The sequence below is a fragment of the Acipenser ruthenus genome, chromosome 2 (genome assembly GCF_902713425.1).
Source record: "Acipenser ruthenus chromosome 2, fAciRut3.2 maternal haplotype, whole genome shotgun sequence".
In the NCBI taxonomy this organism is placed as follows: domain Eukaryota; kingdom Metazoa; phylum Chordata; class Actinopteri; order Acipenseriformes; family Acipenseridae; genus Acipenser; species Acipenser ruthenus.
In genome coordinates this window covers 41,483,426-41,496,114 of record NC_081190.1, presented here as the reverse complement: position 1 = coordinate 41,496,114, position 12,689 = coordinate 41,483,426, and the positions used below count along the sequence as shown (strand labels likewise).

Sequence of the window (12,689 nt, the reverse complement as noted above, 5' to 3'; positions counted from 1 at the left end):
GGGGCAATGCATCGTCTCTGCCGAGGCAAAGAGATCGACCTGCGCCTTCCGTTCCCAAATGTGCTCCACTACCTGAGGGTGGAGTTGCCACTCCAATGGATGCGGACCCTCCCTGGAGAGGAGGTCCGCAGCCCAGTTAACCACTCCGGGAATGTGCGTTGCCCGCAGGGAGAGCAAGTTCCTCTGAGCCCATGTCAGTAGCCTGAAGGCTATGTGATGCAACCCCGGGGACCGTAGGCCACCCTGGTGGTTGACATACACCACCACTGACGTGTTGTCTGTCCGAATCAACACATGTGTACCCCGCAGCACCAGGAGGAAGTGGTGGAGGGCAAGGGAGACTGCTTGCAACTCTAGCATGTTTATATTCAGGGACATCCAGTGGTCCGGCCAGGATCTGCATACTCCTCTGCCTTCCCAGACCGCCCCCCAAACCAAGTTGGAGGCGTCTGTTGTCACCGCTTGTCATCGAGATAGTTTATTACTCTCATCCCGAGCTGCAATGGTGCCAGGATAGCGTCCACGCACTTTGACTGACTGGAGAATGTGATGGTGAGTTAGCACCTGGAACCTCCTTTCTTTTAAGAACCTGTTGAGAAGGTCTAGGATGGAGTGAAAGCCGCCATCTTTTTTGGGCACCAGAAAGTACCTTGAATAGTACCCCTCTCCGTGGGAGGTGGGGTCTACGAGGCAAATGGCTCGCTTGTGCAGCAATATGGCCACTTCGTTCTGAAGTACCGCAGCCTGGAGAAGGTCTGTCACGAAAGTATTCATGATTCCTCGAAAGGGAGGAGGTCACAAGCAGAACTGGAGCGTGTAACCGTTGTGCGTGGTGGCAAACACTCAGGTGTCCAAGGTGCAAGCCGCCAATAATGCAGCTGCTGTGCCGAGAAGGGGGTCTGAGGACGCAGGGGCCCTGCTGGGGCTGCTGGTGTTGTGGCGGGTTGGCTGGGGCGGCTGCCTAGGGTGGTGGCCATGGGACACTGGTGCGTGGACTGGCCACGACCTGCATTTCCCCTGCTTGTTGGGAGGGGTCGGTTGTTCGCTGCTGGTGTGCCCTGTAGGCGATGCCTTAGGTCACCCAGTGTAGCCGTGGGAACTGGAACTGTCCTGGTGACAGTCCGCGTATGAGGAGCTCGCCTGCGGTTCGACCTGCCCCACGTGGGAGCACAGGGAGGGAGCAACGCGGCCACCTTCCGGGACGCCTCGCGTTCTTGGTGGGATCTCTGCAAGATTTCCTCCACAGCTGGCCCAAAGGTATGTCCTGGGGATATAGGCACGTCTAGCAGCGCTGCCTTATCCGTGTCAGGAACTCTGGTTTGTGACAGCCACAGCTGTCTACGAGCCACCACTAGGCTAGCCAGGTTCCGGCCAAGAGCTTGCCCTTGAAGACCAGATATATGTAGCAGTGTGCTGGACAGGAGGTATAGTTCGGTGGCCACCTGCACAGGGCGTCACGCAGGACGTCGTCCAAATAGGCTGTCAGTATACCCGCCGTGTTCGCCAGGCGGGTTACCTGTGCCTCCACTGCATACGCCCATTGAAGGTGCGTCTCCGTCACCCTGTATTGCAGGTTCGGACACACCGGGTCTCTGGCTGAGCCTCCCACCGGCGAGGCCTTGACCAAGGCCGCGATGGTGGAGTCTACCAGGGGAAACCCAGCTTGTCCGCATCTTCCAGGGAGGCAAGCTGTGCGGCCTGCTTCAGCACGCTTGGAGCTGAGGCCGGATGATTCCAGGTTGCATCACCTCCTCCATGAAGTCCTGGAAGGCCGGAAACTTTTGAGAGTGAGGGGCCATCGCCTGCGTCCGACAGTGGTGGTGCTGGCTTCCGAGGCCACATCGAAGCTAGGTTCTGCCTCGGCAGGTGGTTTGAGATCCCCTCCTACCTCCATGCTGGAGGAGAAGGAGGCTCTGACCCAGGAGGCCGCTATCGAGAGCGTATCGTCCTGTGCCGGCTGGGGCTCTTCTTCCCGTTCACTCCGATCTCACCTGGGTGAGGAAGGGTACGGTACTTGGGGCAGGGTTGGAGCTGGGGCTGGGGCAGCGGCTGGAGCTGCAGGTGCATGTTGAGATAGGAGCTCCAGGACCTGGGCCATTTGTGCTTTAAGGTCCATAATGTCCCAGGCCTGTTTAGACTGCTTCACCCTTCTCGTCTGTGGGGATTGGGAGTGGCTACGGGAGGCCTGTGCGCCGGGGATGTCCAGCAGGGGTCCTGGGACAGTTCATGGAGGGGGGGGGCTCTGGGGCTCCAAGAGCTGCCGACGGTCCGGCCACTGAGGACTCGGAACTCGCCCTCGTTGCTCTCTACAACCTGTTCTCCTTCACCTGGGGCTGAAAAGCCGCACAGATACTGCAGATCACCTCTCTCTCGAAGTGATTCTAGCTAACTCAACAATTCCATTCCAATCTTATCAACCATGCACTTCCATTTGTTACAATGGCATCGAATGTGCAGTTTTGAAAGGCACATACAACTGTAAACATACATTTTAAAACATGATATCTCCTTCTGGTTACTTGGTTAAAGAAATACCTGCTTACAAGCCATGCTTTTTAGATAGTGTTGCATTTGCTTTCTCATTTTTACCACACTTTCTTCAATGGCTATTTTTTGTCGTTAACCAAATTGCTTGGACCCAGAAGACATTACAGCTTTGAAATGACCCAGGAATTAAAAATGCAACAGAATTACTGAGAAAAATGCTTATTTAACCTAAAAGCATCAGTTGCCGTAAGTCCTCAGTCATAATGCTATGTGATGGATGTCAACTCTAAACCTTGCTTTAGCTTTCAATACCATTAGATTATCAGTTGAGCACGGGGATACAGTACAGAAGAGTAAATGTTAACCGAGCAGTTCCATTGTGATGAAACAATAAATAAAATAAATGCTTCCTAAAGCTTTAACCATAAATTAGTTCATGTTTTTGGCTTCTTGTTGGCTTCTTCAACAACAGCGCAGTGTCGCCCACAGAAATATTTGGGCCCGGGACAAAATTCCCAGTTGCTCCACCACCCTGTGGGCGGCACTGCAACAGCTTATAACAGTTGAATTAATATCAAACACTTTATTTTAAAAAAGCTAAATCTCAAATAATTTGCCTTTTGAATATGGCCCGTGGGTACAGTTACTGTATCTCGGTTTTATTGTTTTATCTAATAATTTCAAAGGGGAAGCTGGCTACTATACAGTACCTGACACACATTTGTTCAAAGACTGTCACCACCAATATTACTATCATTATATATTGATACTTAATTCTGTTTTCCTCAATCATTTGTCAAAACTGTGTGTTTCATACTTAATGTATTACAGTCAATGTAACACATTCTACTTACGCCCGGTGTAGTGTTAGAAAGTGGTACATCGTCAGAATGTGGTGCGTGTATCACAACTTGACCCATATAATGTCAGAGAGTGGTACGGTGTCAAGTTGCAAGTGGTACGCTGTCATATTTTGTACAGATGCAATCAATTGCGATCTGATGGGTGTTTTCCTAGTGTCAAACAGAGGAACATTAACTATACAATATTTTTTTACAAACTAAACTGGAAACAGACAATTTCTCTAAAAAGAAAACACAATTAATGGCGAACAAGACAAAATGTCCACCGCAACAAGTAAAAAAATGTACAAGACAATGGGCCGTGTGTAGTCAAGCACGAGAGTGAACCAAACGGTGCCAGTGGAAGGGAGGGGGGTGTATCGAAACACATTGAAAAACAGTGGATAGCACAAAACACAAGTTGCCTGGTATACACTTTGCAGACCAAGGACGCTTATCAAAAAAAAAAAATACCCAAGCCTTTGGATATGAAAGTACTGTTTTGTAAACTAACATTTGACTCCATGTGTAACTAATTAGTTTTATATTAAATACAGACAGCTGCTGTTAACGAACGGTAAAGTGTACTACAGTGGGAGCTACATTTTTTTAAACAAAAAAGAAAAAGAAAAAATGCACATATATGATGACTGCAATTTTTTACATTGAAGCACAGCGTTTAAGTAACCTCAAGTGCACCTTTGTAAAATTGTTTTACAAAGGTAGCATATTATTATTATTATTATTATTATTATTATTATTATTATTATTATTATTATTATTACTACTACTATTATAATCATCATCATTATTATTATTATTGGTAGGAAAGCTTGTATGTACCATATGAGAGAGTGTCAGTCATAGATTCCACCACCCTTTTGTAACATGAGTCACTAATAGGCTCAAAGTGAAGTATGATATTTTGAAATTACAGAAGCACCCATCAAATAGTGGAACCTTCATACATAGAACTGCCACGGTGTGAAACTTTGACAGCTGACCTTCATCCATCAAATGTTGCCTTCAATAAAGAACATTATCAAAGTATGACATATTTTAGGCATCTATCAATTGGTAGACCTAGAACAATTACCAATTACTATTACCAATACTATTTGTTGATATTAGTTTCAAAATAAGTAATGTTAATTATATTACAGTATTTTAGTTCTGCTGTACTTTTTTTTACTTGAGCAGCTTTGCGGTGGACTTCTCATTTTGTCTTGTTCATCGTGAATTGTTATTTCTTTTTAAAGAAATTGTCTGTTCCAGCTTAAGTTTGCAAAAAAAATAATGCACAATTAATGGTAAATTTAGCTCTGTTTGACAATAGGAAAACACCCATCAGATCGTAATTGATTGATCTGACACCGTACCACTTTCTGACATCACAAGGGTCAAGGTTTGGTTTTGGTAGGCTTAGCAACATTCTGATCGGTACATTTTTTTTTGATAATTTGATAAACAAAGACATACAACAATAATGTAGCCTATTACTGTTTAAATTGACATTATTGTGGTATTATTATTATTATTATTATTATTATTATTGTTGTTGTTGCTGTTGTTGTTGTTGTTGTTGTTGTTTTACTAGCGATCGCCGTTTGGATCTGCATGTAACACTGGTTAAAAGCAAGCCTAAAATATAGCATGCAACAAGAAACCCCTATTTACACATACTTTGAAACTATATTAATGTTAAATATATTTACAACACATAATTTCCAGTAACACTGGGTTTCAAAAACTTGGCTGCTTGCTTAATCCCGTACATCTTCGTTTTATCTGTTGATACTACGGCAAAACTGTAGGATTGTTAGCTGGTAAACAAGCAGGTTTTCTAACATTTCACACAAACCAGTTGCCCATACCTTTCAGAGTCCAATGAAGAGTGGAGTTCATTACAATAACGCCATGTAATTAATGATATATGTTTTTTGTCCAAAAATGTAAAATAACAGATAACAGATAATGACTGCATCCCACATACCTGTATGGTGCATGAGATCTCCGAGTCATCCAGCAGCCTGATGCTACATTTAATCCCCTGGTTTAAGGATTTGACACTTGAACTGCGAAATCGGAGCATTTTCATTCTCCTCTTCTTTTCTTAATTCTACATGTCAAAACAACTAGACTTTCTAACGGAAACGTAAATCGTAACTGATGTAAAATATCTGTTGAACTATTAGAACGTTCAGCACTGGCATATACGAGCAAAAGGAAGTATCGTCTGCACCTCTACATCTAGACTAGGCAAGGTTCTGACGCTCTCTCTCTCTCTCTCTCTCTCTCTCTCTCTCTCTCTCTCTCTCTCTCTCTCTCTCTCTCTCTCTCTCCATTCACATATACTGTTCTACTGGAAACACATGGCTATTTTAACCCGTACACAACGTCTGAACTCTATGAATGAGGAATAACATTTTATATCGACCACAAATTGTTACTTTAGACATGCCGAATAGAGAATAACGCATATTTTATTAACATTAAGTGAATGATGAAATGAATTGTAGAAAGAATGTGTTAATAAAAGGCTTCACTGTTACTGCACACTAAACAGGCCCAGTAATAGCATTAACTAATAATTATGTGGAGTCAATTCCAGAGAAGCTCAGTCTGCCTGACCAGTGTAAAAACCAAGAGAAGTCAATATCATATTCTAGGACTTAATAATATCAGTATTTGTGTTATTGAGAAACACTTAAAAATAAAAACATAAAATCAATCATGCACACACAAGGGGACATAATAATAATAATAATAATAATAATAATAATAATAAAAGCATAAAGTATTGTTAAAAATAATAAACTTGACTATCAACTTTATGTCAAGTATTTAACGCAGTTATCATCGGCCAGAGTGGGTGCAATATCATATTGGTATAAAGAGGAAAAAACTTGACTGTTCCCGTTTTAGCCCTGTGTAACTTTAAGGGGCGGGAGATATTTATGTCATAGCCCTTCAGTACCTGCAGTGAGCCTGTGGTGGTGGTAGTGTGGCAGTAGCTGGGCTGTGAAAGGAAGAGGGATTCATTTTGTTTTGTGTGATCAATACTACTACATCTGGACATGATACTTATAGTAATGGGAGTGTGCGGGAGTGGGAAGTAGGTTATTGTTGTGTTGTTTTTTTTTTTTTAACTTGTAAATTATTCAGAGACCATTAGCCTTCTACATGTCTGATTCAGTGTTTTTAAACATGTTGTTTTTATTTTTTTAAGTTGCGCTTCCATACTAAAATTTAGGGTTCAACACTGAGCAGCAGAGAAGCTTTCTTTTCAAATACAGTCATTTAAAATGGGGCTGAATCTGTTCTGTTCAAAGGTGGACAACGTCAACAGTTCACTAGCCACAAGCAGCATTGTAACACACGATGAGTACAGTATACTTAAAAATAAATAAATAAATAAATAAAATACACGTCGTTAGCTGGTAATGTGTTCGTCGAAGCTCGTGCACTTGGTTCGCTTCATGCTATTTAATTTCGTTACAAAACAAATTGCCGTGTAGGCAGGGGCATTACTATAAACGTCACTCTGGTTACAAACTACATCTTTCATGATTTTTTTTTTTTTTTGTACTCTGAGGCCTAATTGATGTACTATTTCGATAGTAAGAGATATGCGTGCTGTAGTTCCTATCATTCACCATGTTGTATATATCATTTTTAGGACAACTGTGGGGTCGTGTCTTGGAAATAAGGTATACATTTGTTTATATATATATATATATATATATATATATATATATATATATATATATATATATATATATATATATATATATATATACTGTACACAAATATAAGTAATTGTATTAAATATATTTTGAATAACTGTCAGTTTAATCTCGCACACATTTTCTGTATTGTAGCTGGGATGGACATTTTATGATGCAGATGACTATCATCCCAAGGGAAACATAGACAAGATGTCAAGTGGAATACCCCTAAATGATCAGGTACTCTAGTTCTTAGGAAGCTCTCTGATAATGTCATCTTTGTAGGAGATTTATAGAAGTGGTTCAAAACTCTGAAACACCATAAAGCAGATAATCACACATAAACTCTAAAGGGTTGCAAGTATGATCTGTTACAGTTCCTGTGCTTAAACAAAATTGTATTATGAGTATATAATTATGTAGGACTGTTGTCCACTTGAAATATCTTCTTAACAATAATAGTTTTAGAGATTCATGAATAGAGAAAGAATAAAAGTTGATACTTGTTTAAATGTAATACATATTTGGCAGTATTTCTGATTATGTTCAATTCATTTCTTCAACAGGACAGGGTACCCTGGTTACAGATTTTGCATGACATAATAATAAGGTAACTTATGTTTGCTGTACAATAACTAGGCAGCAGCCACAGGGTTTTAAAGTGTTATACTTTTATTTATATTAGTTTTATATTTCTAAAATGGCCATACAAAATACATTACTACATAAATTATTAAGATGTACAACGTTTAGGTGGAGATAGCACGTTCTCCCACAATAAACAGATCCCAAAACATTATAACACTAATACGAATATATATTAATAAAGAAACAGTTTCTTACGTTAAATCACAAAATATGAATCAACAATCCCATTTTATTAAACATGTTTGCACATAAAAGCCCACATGCTGAACTACAATTAGAGGAAGTTACTTTAATTCCTGGCCCGTTTCTCGTTTTGAATTAGAAGTGTGTGCAAGTGTTGGGGAGGTTCTAATAGTTTCTTTCTGCACCCTTAAGCAGTTGAAATGTATGAAAGATTTAAGAATCTAAATAAGCTTGGTAACACAGATAGTGTAATTGATTTTTAATGTTTCATAGATGTGGTATGCAAGAACTTACAGGAGCGCATGGAAGGTTTAGTCTCAGACCTCGTAGGTGACTGAAAAGTTTATTGGATACCAGATATATTTTGAACTGCCACTCAACAGTTAATCATCAGCTGTGTTCTAACCTGTATACATTAACCTATGGAAACACTGGGCCACTTAAAACCACTGTGACCAATTGAAACTGCCATTAATCTGCATATAACCTGGCGCAGGAGGCTTTGCAGATTGCAGGTATTTGTTGATGTTGTTGGGATCTTTTTTTTATAACAGCTATTGATCAAATTAAGTGCTCACCTAGTAAAAGCACCACCACTTGGAGTGCAGGCTGGGGAGAGACACAGGACCTACAGGGAGCGCTGTTGGCCTTTGCACTTCCACAGGTTAGGGAGGAAATTCGGATGGGGATAGTTTACTTCATTGTGCTTTATTAACCCCTGCTGGTTATTGATGCCTGTCGGCAAGTGATGGGGCAACATTTGAAACTGGTAGTAAAATCTGGGTTAAATAAATTAAACAAACAAAAGGAATCCGAACAACAAAATCGAGACGTAAATCTGATTAACAAAACATTTTTGTCGGTCAAAATAAATAACATTTGCTGTGATTATGTGCAGGGAATGGTCTTCAGGAAGAAATGTAATCCTAGCCTGCTCTGCCTTGAAAAAACTATACAGGCAGATAATGGCGATGGGGTCTGAGATTCTACATTCCGTTACTGATGAGGAGAAGTATCCAAGAAAAGACTTGCTGTTTGTGTACCTGCATGGGACCATAGAGCTCATCACGAAGCGGCTTGCAGCACGGAAAGGGCATTACATGGCAGAAAATTTAATACAGTCCCAGTTTGATGTACTGGAGCCACCAGCTGAACCCGAGAATTTCATTACTGTGGAAATAGCAAAAAGCATACCCGAAATTGTGGCTGAGATTGAGAATGCTCTTTATAACCATGGAAACTGTTCAAGTTGACTGTACTGAGAGGACAGCAGTCATGCCTGCTCACACACCACACACCAACAAATTATTCTATGAACTATTGAGTGAAATAAAGTGACTGCAACCTTTAATCTCAATTATGAAGTTTAATGAAGTTTATTTTTAAACATTGAATGTATCCCCCCTCTGCTGGCTAAAGATGTGAACATCACTGGGATGTACTTAATATTCTGGTACCTACATATGTTGCTCCTATTAATGCTATGAAAATAGTGTCAAATAGTGTGTTGGTTTGGTAGGAGTACATACAGATTTTTGCTTTTTGGGTATCCATGTGAACAAGGCACCTGCACCCAGGCAGATCAAACTAATAAAATGACATTAATAAAAACATGTATGGCTTTTACAACACATACTTTATGGATAGACTGGAATTACTGTTTGAGAACTGCATCACTTTTCTTTTTTTTTTCTTTATGAAGCATTTACTGAGTGAAATGGGGTACATGTTAAACAACATAATTTCAATATTTCTTGTATACATGTATACATTTATAAATATTTATTTATAAACCTTTTTTTCTGAGTTTACCAAATTTTTGTGCCCCCTCAGACAACCCTAGTCTGTTTGCGCAAAACTCGGCAACATATTCTTCATGCTGAGGATACACAGTTCAGTCCATGTGATTCCACAGCTTTAACTAGGCTCAAGTGACATTCAGCGATAACATTTTTCATCCAATTAAAACTGACTTGGCTTGGTATTCCCGAGTGGCTCATCTAGTAAAAGCACAGCCACGTGGTGTGCAGGGTGAGTCGTACAGTGCAGGTTTGCATCCTGGCTGTGCATTAGTAGTTTATAGCCGGTCTTCGCTGGGGATTCCGAAGGCAGCATTACATTGGCTCTGGTGCTGCCGTAGGTTAGGGAGGCAAAACAGGCAGGATCTGTTTCTCCTCATTGCTCTACAGCGAACCCTGCTGGCCAGGCACCCAGTGAGCTCAGAGCAGACACCTGCATGGCTGGCCTTTGACCTCCAGATCCCAGTAGCTCACTGACATCTGCTTTCGAGTTCCTGGGTGTTAAAGAGGAAGCTGGCTTGCTTGTGGGATCGCAGGATGCCCACTGAACCTTCAGATATCCTGAGCTGTGTGGGGAATTGCTGCGGTGAGGAGAAAAAAGAATTGGACACTCCGAGAAAATCAGGAGTAAAATAATTGGGCACACTAAAAATAAAGAAAGGAAAAAATGACTTGGCTTTAATTTGGATTCTATCTGTTCTTGCAAAATACCATTATGATCCCTTGTGTTTGAAAGGAAGAACTTGAAAACAGTAAAAGAGTGGTTGGTCCTGTTAAAGATCTGGTCCTTTATTTTCTGGAAGGACAGTTTGCTAAAGATCTTTTTGTCACTATCGAACAAGCTGAAAGGGTGTGAAAGACTTTTCTGTAAAACAAATCTTTCAGATAACCCAAGATCATTATCATTATTATTTTTGCTTACTGAGGCATTAAGTAATGTACTGTAATCTGTCTTTACCTCACGTTTCACCATAATGAGTCGGTTCCAGGAATTATCAAAATGTAAACATTTCTGATCCCAGGTAATATTGTCTTGTTTTCAGCGATGTGAAATTACTGCTTTCTGTTTCTGATCATCTTGTAAAGGAGGCCTCAGTCTCAATGTTTTTTTTTTTTCCTGGTTAAAGAATGAAAAAATAAATATAAAATGCATTACTAACTATGTTACTGTAAAATGCTTACAGTTTTTCAAACTTAATTGGTTGTTAATCACCCTAACTAACTTAAAAAATGCTATGTACTGTATTTTGGTTGCCTAATTGTTAGGTTTTATAGTATTTTACTTTACTTATTTAATATTGAAAATATGCTGTTTGTAAGTGTTTTAAAGAGGTTGTTGCCAAGACTGGTATGACATTAAAGGGCTGATGCAAGGATAGGGGCAAAGTGATTTGCGGCTGTAAAACACCCATATTGCATACAGAATCAGTGTTTTGCACACGCAAACCATGTTTAGTGGCTGTAAAGTGGGACTTTAGTGGCCATTAAAAATGCACCGTATGTAAAGTATGGCTTTCACCTGGCGTTCTGCACCCGCTATCAAATTAGCACTTTGTCATCATTAATCCTTTTAAATGTAAGTCGCTTTGGATAAAGGTGTCTGCTAAATAATTAAATAATAATAGTAACAAATTATATAAAATGATGTTCAAATGAAGAAAAGAACATGGAATTGGGCAGGGATTTGGAATACAAAGCGGGCACAAACATTATAATGGTGTAAGGATTTTGCCATTGCTAACACTCCAAAAACTTTGCACCTCCTCTTACAAGCTGCAAACCATTGTAGAAGTGAGTAATTAAGAGCTGTATAAAAACCACACACCTTCAGAGACCTGTTATTGGCCTCAGGATAGCTGCTGTGGTACACTTCCTGATGCAGCAACGCTTGGCTCTTGTTGAGGGCAGGCAGGAAAAACTTTGGAGGAGAAGGGCAAGACGGAGAAGACCTTGCATATTCAAACCCGGAGTCACTTTGTTTGGGATGCCGGAGGATGCAGTAGTAAGGCTTTATCGTCTCACTCTGCAGGTCATCCTAGACCCAATAGCTAAACTTCACCTTTCATCACCTGGTTGACTGTCTTCCTGGTAATACCGACAGCATTGACTTTCTCCACTATAGAGGACCATATGGCCTCTTTGGTAGCATAACTGATGTTGGCTGGAGCTTTTCAAAATAACTCAGTTTCATGCTGAGTGGCCTCAGCTGTAAGGACTCTCAGCTCCTCCTTAGAAAACCTTTCTTTTTATTCCATGTGTCAAGAGGACTTTGCAGCCCTTGCTCTGACATATTTTTTTTTGTTTGGTTTGATTTTCATGCTCCACACATCTCATACAGCTCCTACTGCTCTCTGTTCTCCTAACTCACCTCAACTCTGGGCAGACATGGAAGTGCAGACGCTGTTGCGACCCTTATTATCACGATTGCAGCTCATTATTTGTCTGTGTTGAGTTATTTGCATTGCTCTTAAGTTTACGTAGGCCGCCATTTAAAATGTTTACAACATCAAAAACATGAACCTTAAGATGAAACTATAATAACTAACAATGATACACTTTTTTATTAAAGCCAAAATAACAATTCTTCAAAGGGACTCGGTATAACTTTCTGTTGCTTTGCACTTTCTGTACTCTTTCGTGTTTCCTTCCTTCGTAAGACATTTTTGATCTAGATGTACTATGCCAAACACCAGAAACAAATTCAACCAGCTGGAATTGCTGTTACTAAAATGCAGCCACGCCTAATAAATAAAACAAAAATTGTCAATGGGTGCTGTGTTACTTGTTTACCGAAGCGTTTCTACTTCTAAAAAAAATGCAGATTGTGCTTCACTGATTAGAATTCAATTATATGACAAGTTGGAAACTGCAAAGTTCACGATCTCTCCATAGGCAGAATCACCAGAAATATGTATGCACAGTGGTTTAGAGATAATATATAAGTTAAAAAATAAATTCAAGATCATTATTTTACTTTTATTTCTGTCGTCCAGCGTACTCCT

At 40.5% G+C, this 12,689-nt stretch overlaps 2 protein-coding genes across 4 annotated transcripts in view; one reads left to right on the top strand and one right to left on the bottom strand.

The window, feature by feature from the left end:
• LOC117408423 (FERM domain-containing protein 3-like) overlaps positions 1 to 5,612 on the bottom strand; it is a 130,750-nt gene extending 125,138 nt beyond the window's left edge. The window contains exon 1 of one of the 2 annotated variants that reach the window (XM_034013398.3): positions 5,323 to 5,612. In XM_034013398.3, coding sequence (XP_033869289.3) covers positions 5,323 to 5,427 — 105 coding nt within the window. In that variant the 5' untranslated portion in view covers positions 5,428 to 5,612. The remainder of the gene's footprint in view (positions 1 to 5,322) is intronic. The other variant, XM_034013399.3, reaches the window with a different exon arrangement.
• A 699-nt stretch (positions 5,613 to 6,311) lies between these two features.
• LOC117408426 (probable gluconokinase) lies at positions 6,312 to 9,686 on the top strand. 2 transcript variants are annotated; one of them, XM_034013407.3, is made up of 5 exons: positions 6,312 to 6,444; positions 7,009 to 7,039; positions 7,211 to 7,297; positions 7,624 to 7,667; positions 8,787 to 9,686. In XM_034013407.3, exons 1-5 carry the CDS (start codon positions 6,407 to 6,409, stop codon positions 9,139 to 9,141), a joined length of 555 nt encoding a protein of 184 aa, XP_033869298.1. In that variant the 5' UTR covers positions 6,312 to 6,406; the 3' UTR covers positions 9,142 to 9,686. The 2 variants fall into 2 exon arrangements, with proteins under 2 accessions (XP_033869298.1, XP_033869299.1); XM_034013408.2 differs by lacking the exon at positions 7,009 to 7,039 and having other exon boundaries at positions 6,316 to 6,444.
• Positions 9,687 to 12,689: the final 3,003 nt, after the last annotated feature.